At 37.8% G+C, this 15,779-nt stretch overlaps 1 protein-coding gene across 1 annotated transcript in view; it reads left to right on the forward strand.

The window, feature by feature from the left end:
* Nucleotides 1-974: 974 nt before the first annotated feature.
* The window catches only part of tmx3b (thioredoxin related transmembrane protein 3b), a gene marked incomplete at its 3' end in the record, with an annotated part of 33,914 nt that continues 19,109 nt past the window's right edge, over nt 975-15,779 (forward strand). The window contains exons 1-9 of the mRNA XM_079259455.1: nt 975-1,011; nt 1,255-1,312; nt 1,846-1,885; nt 5,216-5,339; nt 5,716-5,761; nt 8,987-9,067; nt 9,446-9,545; nt 9,625-9,702; nt 10,073-10,139. Coding sequence (XP_079115581.1) covers nt 978-1,011; nt 1,255-1,312; nt 1,846-1,885; nt 5,216-5,339; nt 5,716-5,761; nt 8,987-9,067; nt 9,446-9,545; nt 9,625-9,702; nt 10,073-10,139 — 628 coding nt within the window. The 5' untranslated portion in view covers nt 975-977. The remainder of the gene's footprint in view (nt 1,012-1,254; nt 1,313-1,845; nt 1,886-5,215; nt 5,340-5,715; nt 5,762-8,986; nt 9,068-9,445; nt 9,546-9,624; nt 9,703-10,072; nt 10,140-15,779) is intronic.

Here is a 15,779-nt window from a genome sequence, read left to right on the forward strand (position 1 = left end):
GGCCATCTCCTTGTTTGTCTAAAACAAACAAATAAACAAACTTATCAAACTGTTATCTTAAATTTTTTTCATACTTAAAAATGGGAACATATAATGTGTTTTGGCTGCAAGTAAAGTGCTTAAAAATTATTAGTAAATAAGTTACTACGTGTAGACACACAAGTGCTTCATTCATGAGTAAGGTATCTCTATTATGCTTAAATGATTCCTAGATCAGTCTTAAGTAGCTTAAAACACAATCCAAGAACATCTGAGTCCTTGTAAATATAATAATAATAAAAAAAGAGAACTGTATTGAACTGTTAATAAGGAAATAATGTACAAAACAAAAACAAAAACAAAAAACGAAACAGCAATAACATCGAAACTCTATGTACAAAACTGTATGTACAAAAGACAAGCTAAAAAGAAAACCAAATACAACAAAAACAACAAAGACTAAATCGATAAAAAGGAAGGATTATCACTTCCTACAAAATCACTACCAGGGTTAACATGCACCTAAATACATACATTAATAAGGACAAATAAATTAATAAATAAGGATGAATGAATGAAAGAATGAATGAATAAATGAATGAATGAAAGGAAATCTTCTGTTATTTTATTTTTTAAGTAACCCTTGTTTAAAAAGCTTACGATAATCAGTATTTACATTTTTCGCTATTAATTACGTGATGACAACAAGAATGGATAAACCCCCCCTTTTCTTAATCAAATATGATTAATTCATTTTTAACATATATATATATATATATATATATATATATATATAGATTAAGAAAAGGGGTTTTTATATATATATATTCAACAAAAAAATTATTTATTGATACTGATTATAATAGATTAAACAAACAAATAAATAAATAAATATCGCCACCACATGATGTTGCCTTCAGGAGGCTGCGTAACCTCACGCATGCGCAGAGAGCAGATTTAGCAGCTGTATTTCCTGCTTGCTGTTTCCACTCGAAGCGATGGCAGAAGTGAAAGCTTTCCTGATTTGTGGAGGTACGTTCACGTTTTCCTTCATGTACAACTAACACTTGACTTTATATATAATAACAGCATGAATTTAAAACAGCCCTTAAAGCTATTGTTTGGCTCAGTCGGAAGCAGAGTTAGCCGGTGATGCTTCAGTCATGAGGTCCCAGACTAGAGGAGAAAACTGGCTGACAATATAAACATGCACTTTGTCTGATACCCTGTGTTTCTTTTTTCTTTTTTTTTATTTTTTATTTTTTATCTTGACAGCTATAGCAGCTTTCCTAATTTCAACGGTGCTTGCTTTTGTTGAAGACCTAGATGACTCGTAAGTGATGCCTGCATGTGTGCTCCACCATTCAGCTTCCTGCTACTGTGTCAGAAAACATGCTCATTTCATGCAACTTCCGTGGGTAGAAAAAAAGAAATATTTTGTGGATTCAAAGGGACCTCTTACCTATTGTGTTTAGATTATTTTCTAAATTATTCAGATATTATAAAGCAGCAAAAATCTAAATATTTAGATTACATTCTCAAACCAACAGGAAATGTGCTAGTCCTCGCTTTCTCAGGTTCCTGGTACAAGTTTTAACTTTATTCCTCTTGTAGAATATCTTGTGTATACCTGCATATAGCAGATCATAAAAAATTCTTTTGGCATATTGTGGGGCCAGATTGCAGTTCTACTAATAATATGTAGTTTTATATCCATGATTTTCATATTTATAAATGTGTTCAAAGAGTAGCAAATGTCTTGTGCAGTGATTCGTTCAATCTCTTTATAATATGTTGTCATCTCAAATGTTCCAGTTTATTCTAAATCATTACAACTGTATATGCTCTCTTTTGTCTTTTTGATAGATTTAAAGATTCCAGAGTAAATGACATTTGGCTGGTTGATGTAAGTCTCACGTTTTACACACACACACACACACACACACACACACACACACACACACACACACACACACACACACACACACACACACACACACACACACACGCAAACTAATCTTGGTCCATTGAGCTATGGTTTACATTGTATCCAGTACTGGACTGTGTGGATCATCCCTTGTAGTCAGGGTGGGATTTTATGAGGGAGGGGAGTGTACATGCCGTCCTCTTGTGTTGGTGATTAGTGCATGAGAAACCGTACGTGCGGGGCAAAGCCGGGGGCTTGCAGAGGTTTATATCAGAGTTTAGGTTTAGGCCCATTACAAGTAAAGTTGCTTTGGCTGCTCATTTCAGTTTCTGCAATGAGGTCTAAAATCAGGAAGTTTTATACGCTGATGTCACTGTTTCTCGTACAAAAACAGATGTTCTGACATGTTTACCACTGGACTTATAAATGGACATTTGATCAAAAATGGGCAAACTAATCAAAAGACAGTTTAGTTCAAAACAGTAAAAGAGAAGATAATCTTGTCAATTAAAACGACTTATGAGTCCAATTGAGTATCTTATCTAAACTTTTCTCATTAATATTTTACTGATATTTGGATTTTGATAAAAAGTCGTGGATTTTGATCAGTTTTTTAAGTTTTTATTTGTTGTTTTTTTTTGTTTTCTGTTCTGGTTTTACCTCATATAAAGCTTACTGTGGCACAGTTTTTTGTCAGACAAGTCGTTATAGGTTGAAGCAAATAATATTTCAAGAGGCAGATACTTCTTTGTTAAGACATGAACAGACTTCAAAAGGGTGAATTACCGTAATTCTAAGCTTCCATGCTTTTAAACAAACTAAAAACAATGAAAATAAAAATCTACACACATCGTAGACAGTTTATCATGAAATAACTGCGTGTTAAACAACTAACATGAAGCGTCTGGAGAAGAACTGGACAGAGGGAAGTGGCTGTAATAGATTTTTGTAGATTGGGAACCTTGTTTGTGACAGTTTTTTCTGTGATTTAAAATACCACTGCAAATGACTGAAGCTCTCCTTTCTTGCTAAGATTAATGCTAAAATATTCCCACGCCAGGACTGCTGTGTTTGCAGCTATTTAGCTCAAACATGAGAAGTTTTCAACTTAAAAAAATAGTTGTTCATTTAGTTGTTATTAAAGAACAGCACAGAAACACGTTTGCTATAAATAATAATAACAAAAATATTTCTGGAAGAGTGTGTAAATATGCTGACATCTTTATTATGACATGAAGATTTATCAGAGTGGGAAAAAAAATCTGTTTCATGCAAACATATTGGATGTGGTTGATGTGGAGTTGGCTTCTGTCGTCGTTCATAGATTGCAAAGAGAAAAATGTTATTTGAAATTCTAACTATAAATTTGACCTTATATTTAGACAATGCAAATTACTTCTGAAAATTTATATAAGCCCTTTTTAAGCTAACTGAACCGCTGAGGCGGATAAATTAAATTGCATCCAAAGAAGAGCATTTCTAACATAGATGAGTGTGATCAACTATATAAAGCAGAGAAATGGCACATGTAGTGAAAACACATCCTTCTATCATTCCATGTTCTCCACTTCCAGGTTGGAGTCTATCCCAAGAGCTAAGAAGTGCTTAATGTAGTATTACTTGTGTTTTTAAAGTTGCTTCTGATCAACAAATAAGAAATGTAACACATCTTTCATGTTGTTGGGTTTTGACAACAGACAAACTGATGTAGAGCAGTGGCTGGATAGTGATCCTCATCCGGGTTTGTTAAAGATGCAAAGCAAATATAACTCTGCCAAACAGTACAGACAAACCTAAAAGCAGGGGTTCTGGTTTTCTGTGGTATCAAACCCACAGAAATGAAATCCAAATTTCGTAAAAAAAATCATGCTATATAATCACTTTAAAAGAGCTCAGGTAACTTTGAATTCAAATATTAAATATAGACAGCAGTTATTAAACAATAATTATTATTACTATTCCGACATACACAAACTTTACATTGAATAACACTTAAAGGGAAATTTTGTAACTTTTTGTTGTTTACTGGCCTGAATTGATGTCTGCATTTATATATGTGTTACCATTGGTGTATTATGACCTCTGCTAATAACCCGACATTCCCACCAATGAAGAAGTTTAGATTTGTTTTTACTGTTGTCCTCAAATTTATTCATACCCTCTCATTAAAGAGGTAAAAAAACAGCTGTCTGTGAAATAAGCTGAAACTGACAAAATTCCTCACATTAATTTCTATTTCTTTTTTTTTTTTTTTTTTTTTTTTTTTTAAAAACACCAAATAAGATAAAATAATATATGTTACATCACTCATAAACTAATATTTTGTTGAACAATCCTTTGATATTTCCACCACAGTCAGGTGTTTTCCGTTCCTCTCAAGTCAGACTTCTGCACCTGTTGGCAGGTGTTTTGTCCCACTGTTAATAAGAAAAGTGCTGTTATTTGTTCAGGACCGATTTTTTATTTTTTATTTTCAACTCAGTTAAATGAAAAAAGTATCTTATATCACTAAATTATAATTTTTAGTTATTTTTCCTTTTTCAGCCTCCAGTTATTTGAGTGACTGTTGAAAATTCAGGCTTTTCTTGAATGACAGGTTATGAATAAATTAAAGGACGACTGTACATATGACGAGTGAGCCAGTAGGGGGGGCCATGACAGTCTGCCATCTTGAAAGTACAGCAGCCAACAAGGGCCAAAGAACAAGTTTTTTCTTTTTCCTGCAAGCCAGCACAGTGACTGAGGCGCTGATAAAGGAGAAGGTCTTTTCTTTGCACAGGAAACAAACCCATGATTTGTTGGGAATGCATCATTTGCAGAGACTTTCCCTTTTTTTTTTTTTTTTTTAAATTTTAATTTTCAGCTTTTCTTGCTGAGTGTCTTTCAACAGCAAATGTATGATGGGAAGGCAAAAGTCAAAAAGTTTAGTCACAGAGATGTGTTTAAGACCATGGTGAAGTGGTGGCAGTTAAAATGATATTTCTGGTTCTCTGCGTTGGACTGGACAAGACATGTTAAAAACAAACTATTGTCTAGTCTAAATTAGTAGTTGTGCATTCAGAGCTCTGATCTATGATCATACCTGTTTACTTGTTTGAAATACTGACTGCTGTTTGAAAGTAGCAGCGACAACTAAGGCTCTATGGTTACATAACAATAAGAACTAGAATGCAATTCTCTGGACATGCATTGGAAAAATGGACTTTCATGACCAAATATTGACTTCATGTATATGTTTTCTGTAAAAAAATATCAGACTTATATGTGAGACTGACAACATGCTTGCTTCCACCTCATGGTCTTTTTCAGTTCTATGCTCCGTGGTGTGGCTACTGTAAAAAACTAGAACCAGTATGGCACGAAGTGGGAGCAGAGCTGAAGAGCTCCGGATCACCGGTTCGTGTAGGAAAGATGGATGCTACTGCTTACTCAGGTGAGCAAATCACAAGGCAGTTTGATATCTTCCCCTTGGAGCTTGCGCATATTCAAGTGAAATTTTCTTATTTTATTCATTTATTTATACATTTATTTATTTCTGTGCTGCTTCTTTGCCGACCATGTTGCCTTCTAAATCTACTTTAACATTTTCAATGTTGGTTATTGTGACATTACCTCAATGCTGGGAGACAATTCTCCAATGAATTTACCGCTCTGCTTTTATGGCAAAGCCTCAGTTTGCTGCTTCTCAATGCATGTTCTCCATTTTTTCCCCTCACACACACTAATTTTGCAGCCAGTTCCGCAGCTGTTATTGTTTTTAAATCATCCTCTCTTGTCTGACACACTAATGATTGTTTTCTGAAATGCAGGAATGGCATCGGAGTTTGGTGTTCGTGGTTATCCTACAATAAAATTGTAAGTGTCTTTCTCCAGTGTGCTTTGGCCAGATGGTGCAAACTTCTCACACTTGTTTTTGTATAAGAGCTACACTTTTTCCACATTGCTCCAATACTCTCTGTTCTAATAAATCTATATATGATTAAAAAGGCTTGTTGCCATGCAGTCCAGCAACGCATATCTGCCAAGTGTAACATTTGACTTCAGAAACGGTCAAAAGCCTCAATGCAGTTGCATGTGTTATGTGATTTTTCGGTGCAGTATTGTTTATAACACCATAGGTATGGTTTTAAGTTGTGTCACTGTTAGTATATTTTGTTGCCACTGTTGTGTTTTCTCCCAGCAGGCTTAGCCTGTGGAGATGCCCAGCAGATATTTACTGTTATTCAGGAGGGATTAAGGTGTTGTCGTGTTTTCCTGAAGGCATAACTAACCGACAAGCTCTGTTCACACATTTGGAACTTCAATTTAATCAGGTTCAGCTCTTTAAATGTTTTTAATTAAGCAGTTCATGGGAATAAATGATTAAAAAATAGCCACTTTTTTTATTTATTGTTTTAAGTTTAAACTCCGAACACCACATGTAGCTGATTATCTTTTTACTTTTTGCGAGTTTCAACTGAAAGTCTCTGTAACTCCCTCAAATTATTTCTCAAACTGCAAGTGACACATTTATGCTTAAAATTGATGGCTTTAGGTAGCTAGCAGCTGGTGTTGACATGAAATAAATGAGCAGAGTCTCCTCCGTGTATCTGAAATGTTACCATTTATCAGCGCAGTGTCATAATGGGCGTCCCATTTAGTTTCATCAAGCCCATTTGGGAAACTGCCACAGGATCACGGCAAAGCTCACAACATTAAACCAAGCAAGTGATGAAACATCCATGGAAAAAAATATGAACTCCTTCCCATGATGACAGAAAGACTTGATTTAGAGTTGGTTTCCCCAGAGTTTATTAAACCCTCTGGGCTGATGCAACCTTAGCAGTGCTTAATATATTCTGCTTGTTGGAGGAACATGACTTGACCAGCTTTTGTGTAACGAACACATTTAAATTTGTTTTTATTGAAAGTGTAGTAATGTAGATTAAGTAGAACTTTGTAGTAAATGAGCTTTATGGTAGTTGTCTCTGGTTTGGTGTCAGATTGGAAAGAAACATAATTAATGTGACTTGTGAGACCGTAGACTGAGAGTTAGGTGTTTTAAGTTAACCATAAGTCGCGAAACTAAACTTCAACAGTGATTATTTTTTTGTTCATAACAAAAAGCCAAAGAGAATTAATAGATGTGCTCATGCTGAGAAAGAGGCGACAACAACTGAAGGCTCATTAAAACGGGACTGTTGACCACCAGACAAGCATCATGTGGTCTGCTGATCCCCCCCCTTTCTGCTGCAACATTCAGATTCACGGAACAGAATCTTACCAAGCAGCATCTGTCATCCCCTGTGCCTATTTTTCACATTAATGGTGACAAAGTGGGGGTGTGCTTTTCTGGCATGCATTAGAGCACTTAATACCTGCTGAGCAACATTAAAATGGCCCCGCATGGTGAAGTAGTTATGCTGCCCATATCCATGCCTTAATGGCTGCTACCAGCTGGATCTTACACACGACTTATGTCAAGCTGGTTCCATCGAAGTAGCACAAGGCCAGCGTCCTTCATTCGCCTCCACAGTCCATCAGTCCCACCAAGTGCCTTTGGGATGTTGGGTTATAGCTGACAATTCTGCAACAATTTGGTGCTATTATTTTGAATCCTATACCAAATGGAGAAACAGTGGGTTCATAGTTTTGTGGTTCTGTGGAACTAGATATTTCAGCTTGTTCTGGGTGCAAAGACGAAATCGACTCTTTGGAAGGAAAAAGTCAGGCTTGGACATTTTGCTGTCTTTTAGACACCATAAAATATCTGAAATAAACTATATTCACTTTAAAAGAGTTCAAAAGCACACAGGCATCTATTTTCAGTGGCTTCAACCTCACTTCACATCGTGTCATTTTATAACGTAAAGGCTTATTATTATTACTTGAGAATCCTTTGAATCCGCTGCTGTCTTCAGATGTTTGCCCAGTTGTGGCTGACACTGCTGTAAAATATTCTACTTCTTTTTGGTCCAAATGTTAGTTTTATTATTATTTTTGCACAGTTACACACACAAAAGCTTAATGTTGACCGCATCCTTTGAAACCAGATTATAGAAAAAAAAATGAAAAAGGTGAAACATACATTCAGTCATCTTCTTTATCATAAATGAAAGAATGGAAAAGTGGTTCATCTTACTGCATACACAACACAATACATGGAGATGATTTGGTGATGTAAATCAGCATAATACAATCATGAATTAGCATCTGTAGATAGAATAATCAACTTCTTTACTTGGCAAAAACACCTACTTTGTCTTCATAGTAAAGTACGTTTTGGGTACATTTTGCATCTGTGTTATCTAGATAAATTTTCAGTATTTAAGTACATTTGTTTAAAAAAAAAAAAAAAGAAGAAATATCCCTTAAAACTTTTAAAGTTATTCCAGTTGCTGTGGTCACATCAATCACTGAGCTCTATGATCCAGTCCACTGGAAGCCAAGCATCCCCATATCATCATACTCCCTCCATGTGTAACAAATGACCCTGTAGCCTCAGATGATGAGCAGTTCTAAGCTTTCTCCATGTTTTTTCCTCCTCATTCTGGTTCAGGTTCATCTTTCCAAAGAAAACCATTCCAAGTCTAATCTAGCTTTCCTGTGCTTCCATCTTCTAAATGGTTTGCACCCTGAGGTGAACCTTCTGTTTGCTCTCCTCTTTATCTTGACTTGGATAATGATCTTCCTCTTGGAGAGCGTCTTCCACTTGGCTGGTGTGGTGAATTTTTTTTCTAATCATGAGACTTATATGGACATTCAGACCATTTTATATTGCTCCTCTTATCAAAGTTCATCATGTTCTGTTTTTCTCAGAATAAACCAACCTGTTGACTTGCTACCCTCTGATTGTCCTGCCCTGACTCAACTTCACACCTCCTAGCTGCTCACATCTGACCATGAAGTAGATTAGAGTCGTGTTAAAGAAAAATTTACTGAATTACTTTTGACAACTTGATCTGTGTCATAATGCCTGAATAAACAACATACAATTAATTTCCATTTAATTTATATAATGAATCTTTTTTCTTTTGTTTTGCTTCATCCCAGTAAAACAAACCTCTTTTCAGTCTTTCTGGATTTGTCTCTGCTCTTCAGGTTAAAGGGTGATCTTGCCTACAATTACAAGGGGCCAAGGACAAAAGATGATATTGTAGAGTTTGCCAACAGGGTGGCAGGGTAAGTCACAAGCTTCAGACAGAAATGACATGAAAGTAAATCTGTGCAGAAATTCTGCACTAATGAAAAGCGTCCAAGTCAGCTTATCAGCGCTGGCCATGTTTGTTTCACAGCTTAGTGGATTTCTGCCTCTGATGCTCCACTTTAAGCCCCTGTACCACCCCAGCCTGACAGATCAAGCTTGTTCTGTGACAAAGGAGTTGATCAAAAGCTTGGCCCCCCTCTGAGTTAGGTTCTTGAATCTCCACCAGGGGGCGCCAGCGGTGCAGAAATCAGAAGCAGGACTTCACTTACAAGTGCATCCTGTTTGCAACTGCATTAGTTTTCATTTGACTGTTCATCAAATTTCCCTGATCTCTGTTGGTTTTACTCTCCCAGACCAGCCGTGCGGGCACTTCCCAGCAGGCAGATGTTTGAACACATGATGAAACGCCATGACGTTCTTTTTGTGTACGTCGGTGGGGAGTCTCCACTCAAAGTAAGCAACATGCTTATGTAGTTGAACTGCATAAGCACAAACCTTATACAGTTTTTTCTTTTTTCTTTTTACATTGCAGGAAAAGTATAACGATGTAGCGTCTGAGCTCATTGTTTATACTTACTTCTTCTCGGCTTCAGAGGAAGCCTTACCAGAGGTGAGTCTTTAAGTATGCATAGGCTGATTTTCAGAAAAGTTTTATATTTCTGACATCAAAGGTCATCGATACCCTCACTATTGTGTGTTCAAGTACTGCTTCCAGCCTTGTGGTATTATTATTTTATAATAAATGGTATAAGTACTTTCTTTTAGCAGATTTGCCCTTCCAAAGGGCATAGATAACATGCTGCTGTTTTGCAGTACGTCTTCAACTTGACCATTTCCTGCAGTGTCCTGCTGAAAACAACATAACCTCATATTTTCCAGGAGTTTACAGAGATACTGTGATTTATGGATTTGATGTAGTCATTCGATAAAAGTAAAAAGTACATATTTCCTTTGTTTTGTTTTTTTGTCCGTTTGAACAGTCTGTATCTTTTTTGGAGCTTCCCACTGTTGTGGTCTTTAAGGATGGAGCCTATTTTACCTATGATGGTAAGTCTTCAAACACTTCTTTCTCAGTAGTGTGACTCTGCATTCCTACTGTCCTCTGTGTTCCTTGTGTTCCTCGAGTTGTACTCTTTCATCTTCCTCACCACAGTGACTTATGGTGAGCCTGGTCCACTGTAAAGCACACAGGGCTCTGCCCACTATTACATGTGTGTGGTTCGGGCTGTGTTGTTGTGGCGGTTTGTCTTTGGGTGGACTTGCATAGCAGGCCTTGTCGCTTTGACTGGCACGAGTGGGCGAGGGAGGCCACAGTTTCAGAAAAAGAAACTTGTGCAGAGCTTGTTTTGTATATGCAGTCAAACCAAAGCCGAGAGCTGAATCACCGAAGCAGCAATCAAGTCTGAGCAAATAATCATATTTGACATAAGAGGTTTAGAGGAGCTACTTTTGCTGCGTAGCTGGAGGTGGAACTTCTCAGCGCAGCAGCGTCAGTACACCGCATTCCTCTATGATGTGTTGTATATCGATGCCAGATCTAGCCTGAGCTGGGAGGCGGAAGTGGAAGGGAAGAGCATCGAGGCATAGCGCCAACACAAACGGGCCCCAGTAGTGGCTGTTCGGGAGGTTAGGTGCACGGCGTGTCACCCGTAGAACAAAATCGATCTCAGCCCCCGCCTGCAGATTCACCTCCGTCTGCTCCACCTCGCCGTTATGGAAAGCGGGCTTCGTGCTCCAGAACCGCAGCAGCAGAGGCTCCCCACAGTAGACGCTAATGACAAAAACTCCACATTCTGCAGAGTCCTCCAGGACCCTGACACAAAGGATGCGGCGGATGTCTAGCATTGCCATGGTTACAGTGTATTAAACTTGTCAAAGATTAAAAAGGAGAGCATAATGGAAAATGACTCGACTGCGTCCTTACTTTCTTCTCACTTTTAGATTCTTTAGAAACTGTAGATATAAAACAGTCAGTTATTGTTGATGACTGTGGCTCTGAAAAAGATTTTAGCACATTAAGCATTAAACATTTACTTACAGTAAAAGCAGATAAGAAGTTTCTTCACCCTGCATTAAAAAAGTGCTTTGGCTGGTTCTTTTTGTTTTTACCACCTGTGGTCTTCAATGTCTTCTTTCTTTATATACGTGTAGTCCCTTAAAAAAACAAACCCTCCTGAAATTTTACTGACCAGATGTCGAATGAGAGTCCAACAGCTTGTTCGGTTTTCTATTAGCCTAACTTTGCATGATGATCTGTTCAAATTTTGTTTTACATTTTTCTTTTATCAAATGTTATGTGGCTGGGCTGCCTGGACATTTTTGCATAGCCATAATGACCCGGCTTAACATCTGCCCGTGACCTTGATTTAAAAGTGCAGCTATTTCACTGCATGACTTGTAATATTCTATATTTGCATTGTGTTTATCTGCCGGCGCTCTCCAGAATATGCAAACAACTTTCATCAAGAGGAAGATTTGAAATACTCTTGCTTCTTTTACCGTACAGGGCTATATTTTAACAAGAAAAAGGTCCCAGTGTGCGGAGGCACTCTGTCCAAACACGTTTCCTTTTTCTGTGAAGTGATATTTGACATGTTGTTGTTAAGCTTTGATTGCTGTAGCGCACATCACAAACATCCCCTTTGAAGAACAGCATTAAAATAAAGTCCGGCACGGAGCCTCATACATATTTAATTGCTCAAATCCTTAGTTTCCCAGTGCTGCACAGGTCTGAACTGTTATTGTGCTTCAAGCACTGGGTGGTTTTGATCTTAGTCTGTTTGCGTAGAAAGATGTGGGGCTGACTTGTTAGTGCGATGTGAAAACAGAAAAAATGTTTGTTCAAGGACTCAATAAGTTGTTATCGCTGTCTTAATTTAATGTCTTTTATCCTCAAAGCTCCTCATATCATTTTGTTAATCTGTTTCAGCAGTTAATGGTTTGGCCTGGGCGCTCCTTTTGAGGAAATGTTTGTCAAGCTGCCAGCTGTGAGGCAGAACTTCTTTGCATGAGTTTATCGAGGGCATTTAAACCGAGAGACTGACGAACACGTCATGGGATATTTTGAAATCATGCTTAACCAGATGATAACCCAGTGACCTCATGTAAATAAGACACACAAAGACAGCGTTGACCCTAAAGATTAGTTATATCTGCATCAATGGAAAGACGAGGTGAAATACTAGTTTAAATACGTTTACCTAAACTGTAACATTAAAAAAAAAATTAGAGTTCATGACAGGCAAGGCCACTCTGTGTGGGAGGTGAATGCTGTTGCAGCTGCTGAATGGATCTGTATGCTGTCTTGTCAAACAAACACTTCCTCTGCCTGTAGTTTGCATTTAAATAAGCCTGAATAGCAAAATGGTCTGAGTTTCAAGAGTGTGGTTCACAAACCAGTGGGTAGCATCACCCAACATACATTTGTTGGAGAGGTGGCCTCATGCTTAACTGTAGAATACTTTGATAAGGAGAGGAGTTCACGATCACCTCAGTGACTGCAATGTGTCCAGGATAATCCCAAAATAATCCCAAATCATCATTCCTCCACCGCTGTGCTTGACTGATAGTATGGAGGGTTTGTGCTCATGTTATTTTTCGTACTTTAAAAAATGGTGCCATAGATATAAAGTCTGTAAGGATATGCTTTTGTCCTGATTCAATTCATATCAGATTTTTTTGGGTGCCGATTCCATTTAAATTGCGACTCTCACCGTTCTTCGATATTGTTGATTTTTGTAGACTAAAAACAAAAAAAAATGTACAAAGCTTTTTTTGCTTGTCATTTTCCTTGATTTCAATTAGGAAAAAACAACATAACAAAAAAAATCCAGATATTCGATTTTTTTCGGTTTAATTTCCAACCTCTAATAGATATTGACCAATTATCTGCACTGTTACAATGTGTAAAGAAAGCTTTCATTTGGGAAATCAATGTGCCATAAAAAGCCGTTCTTGGTCAGTGTTTTTCTAGTGGTTGCGCTCTAGTTATGTTGTACCTTAAACATGGTAACTTAGGCGTGTGGGCTTGGATGTAGTGCCTTGGCTTCTTGCAGTTTCTTTGATTATTTCAGGCTCTAACTTTGGGGTAAACTTGTTGAGCATGCAGTCTCTCAGCAAGACTGACAGCTACCTTGAATGTTTTCCACTTTTAAATGATCTGTCTCATTGAAGAGTGGTGGAATAATTATTTGGAAATGACGCCATTACCATTTTTAAAGTGTTGAGCATTGCAGATGTCTTTCAGCCTTGGAATGTGTCTACTTTGACAAATGTGCTCCCACTTTCTGATGATCTGTAAATCAACTGCTTTAGACTAGCAGCACCTGGCTGCTACTTCTCTTGTTTCTTTCCACTGGAAGGAGTAAGATTGTACTTTGTTTTTCACGTTGATTCTGCATATAGTCTTCTTCTTTTAAAAGAATAACTCAATGTAGTATGTATTATGTGTTGTTTATCATGGGTTTTGTTTGCCTACATGCCGTTTAAAGACCTGGTAACAAGATGATGTTATGCACATAAATCCATCAACTGTACTACTTTGAATTTTTTTTTTTTATGTGCAGCTTTAAAAGTTCAAATTTGATTGCTTCACTCCCCAGGATCTGTTTTCATAATGAATCAGGCTTATTTGTGTTCATTTGCAAACCTCTGATGCAGAATTTTGTGATTGGGGAATGCTTCCTTCGGGGTTTAATTGTATTGTCTCACAGTACAGTGGAAGAATGCTCCACCTCCTCCTTAGACTCCACAGAAGTGCATTTTTTTCAAACTGAGCATTTAGATGAGCCTTTTTGTTCAAATTCTTTAGTCTTCCAGATTTCAGAACTTCCTCATTCCTGGATAATACCACTTCCTGATAACATTTCAAACTGAATAGAACTGTATTAAGACACTCGGTTTGCCCTTATCCTCCATCTTTGCTGCATGGGCACCAAGTATTTTAATTTTCTGAGTACCAGTTGCGCAGGCGCACAAAACCACAATGGTGCACTAATCCCGCTACAAATCTAGTAATAATAAAAAAAAAATTTGAACTTTATTTTTTAATCATTACTTAACTCACGTTAATGATCTCTATGTATGATTTTGTGTTTATATGTAATTTAAAAATGCAAAAAGACAGCATAGAAAATATGGCTGCATGTATTTTATTTCTATTATATATATATATAATATAAAAAAAATAGGGATCCTTTAATATCATCTTAATAACTTTCTTAACCGTTAGTTTCCACCATGATGTCATTTGAGGCCATGCCAGAATTATCTCTTAAAGTTGTATGGAAGTGGACTGTCCCCCGCCCTCATGGATTTTCTTTTTAAGGATCCTCCACCTGTTCTCAATGGAGTTAATGATGGCCACACCAGGATTCTTTCTCCCTTTTTTTTTATATCCAGAGCAGCCAAATATTCAGGGATAACTGTTGCAGGATGAGATGCGCGTCTTGCATAAAATGTTTTGTTTTCTTTAGCAGAGGCCATATTTCCCTCTTTACACCATGGCTGGATATGGTCACTTAGAAACTGCATGTATTTTGTTGTACTTGCATTGGTTCACTCAGACATCCTAAAGGGGCTGATATTCTCACTTCTCGTTGTTATTCTATCCCAAAACATCACTTTACATGATGTACTTTTACCTGAACAAACTCGTTTCTCCCCATGCTGCATAGAAACCGAGTTGCTTAATAATGTGGTACAGCCCCCTTAAGTAGTTTCCCTTTTGTTAAGCTTACTTGAGGAAACTATTAAGACCTGTTTGGAATTGTTCGTAGTGATATAAGCAGACAGGAGAAACAACAAAAGGGAAATCTTTTACAGAAAACTAAAATCCATTTATTTAATTCACTGGAATCCTAGAATAAAAATATTGTGGAACTTTGTATAAATAGTTAAAATGAAACTGGAACCTCTGAATCCTTCTGCTTTAATATGGTAAGAGAGACGTGCTGGTCCCTGTTGCGTTTATATACGTTAATCTTTTCACCCCATGCCACCTTCTGTGCCTTAACCTGTTTGACTTATCTTTGATGCTGCTGCCTTCCTCCTCCCCCATTCTTCTGTCTTGTCTCCCTGTGGTTTTTGCTTCTTTCTACATTATTTGCATAGTCTTGGAGGTCTTCTTTGCCATTAACCTTCATCCTTGAAATGTGTCAGGGCTTCCTCCTCCCTCTGCTTCAAACTCTGCCACTGGATCATCCTCCCCTCCACCCAGTGTCTGTCTGTTTTTATTCCCCCACCTGCCCCTCATCTTTCCATCTTGTCTCTGTGTGAACTGTTGGCTGACAGGCTCCTGCAGGGCAGCACAGAGTTTGTGAAGCTAACACCCGGGAAGAGAGCGGCACTAATTTGTTTCAAGGTGAAGCAGGTTCAGTCAGTGGAGAGAAGCTTCATCAGACTGTACAATCTCAGAAAGAGGCCTCCTGCTCTCGCTGTCTGTGTTGCTTCTGGGGGGAAAAGTTGGGCAGCTGCATGCTGTCTAGAAAGCCTGAACATCTGTGGGGGGGGGTCTTTGGAATGTCTGCTAGATCGACCAACTCAGCAGGCTTCACAACAAGGCTCTCCTGCCTTCGCACAACAGTATCACCGAGACACAGAGTCGAACCCTACTGTAAGCTACAACCTCGGGGTATTAAAAGCATGTTCCTTGGTTTTAAGCTGTCATGTTTGGTGTTGTGCTCCCAG

This window comes from Telmatherina bonti (assembly GCF_933228915.1).
Source record: "Telmatherina bonti genome assembly, chromosome: 20".
In the NCBI taxonomy this organism is placed as follows: domain Eukaryota; kingdom Metazoa; phylum Chordata; class Actinopteri; order Atheriniformes; family Telmatherinidae; genus Telmatherina; species Telmatherina bonti.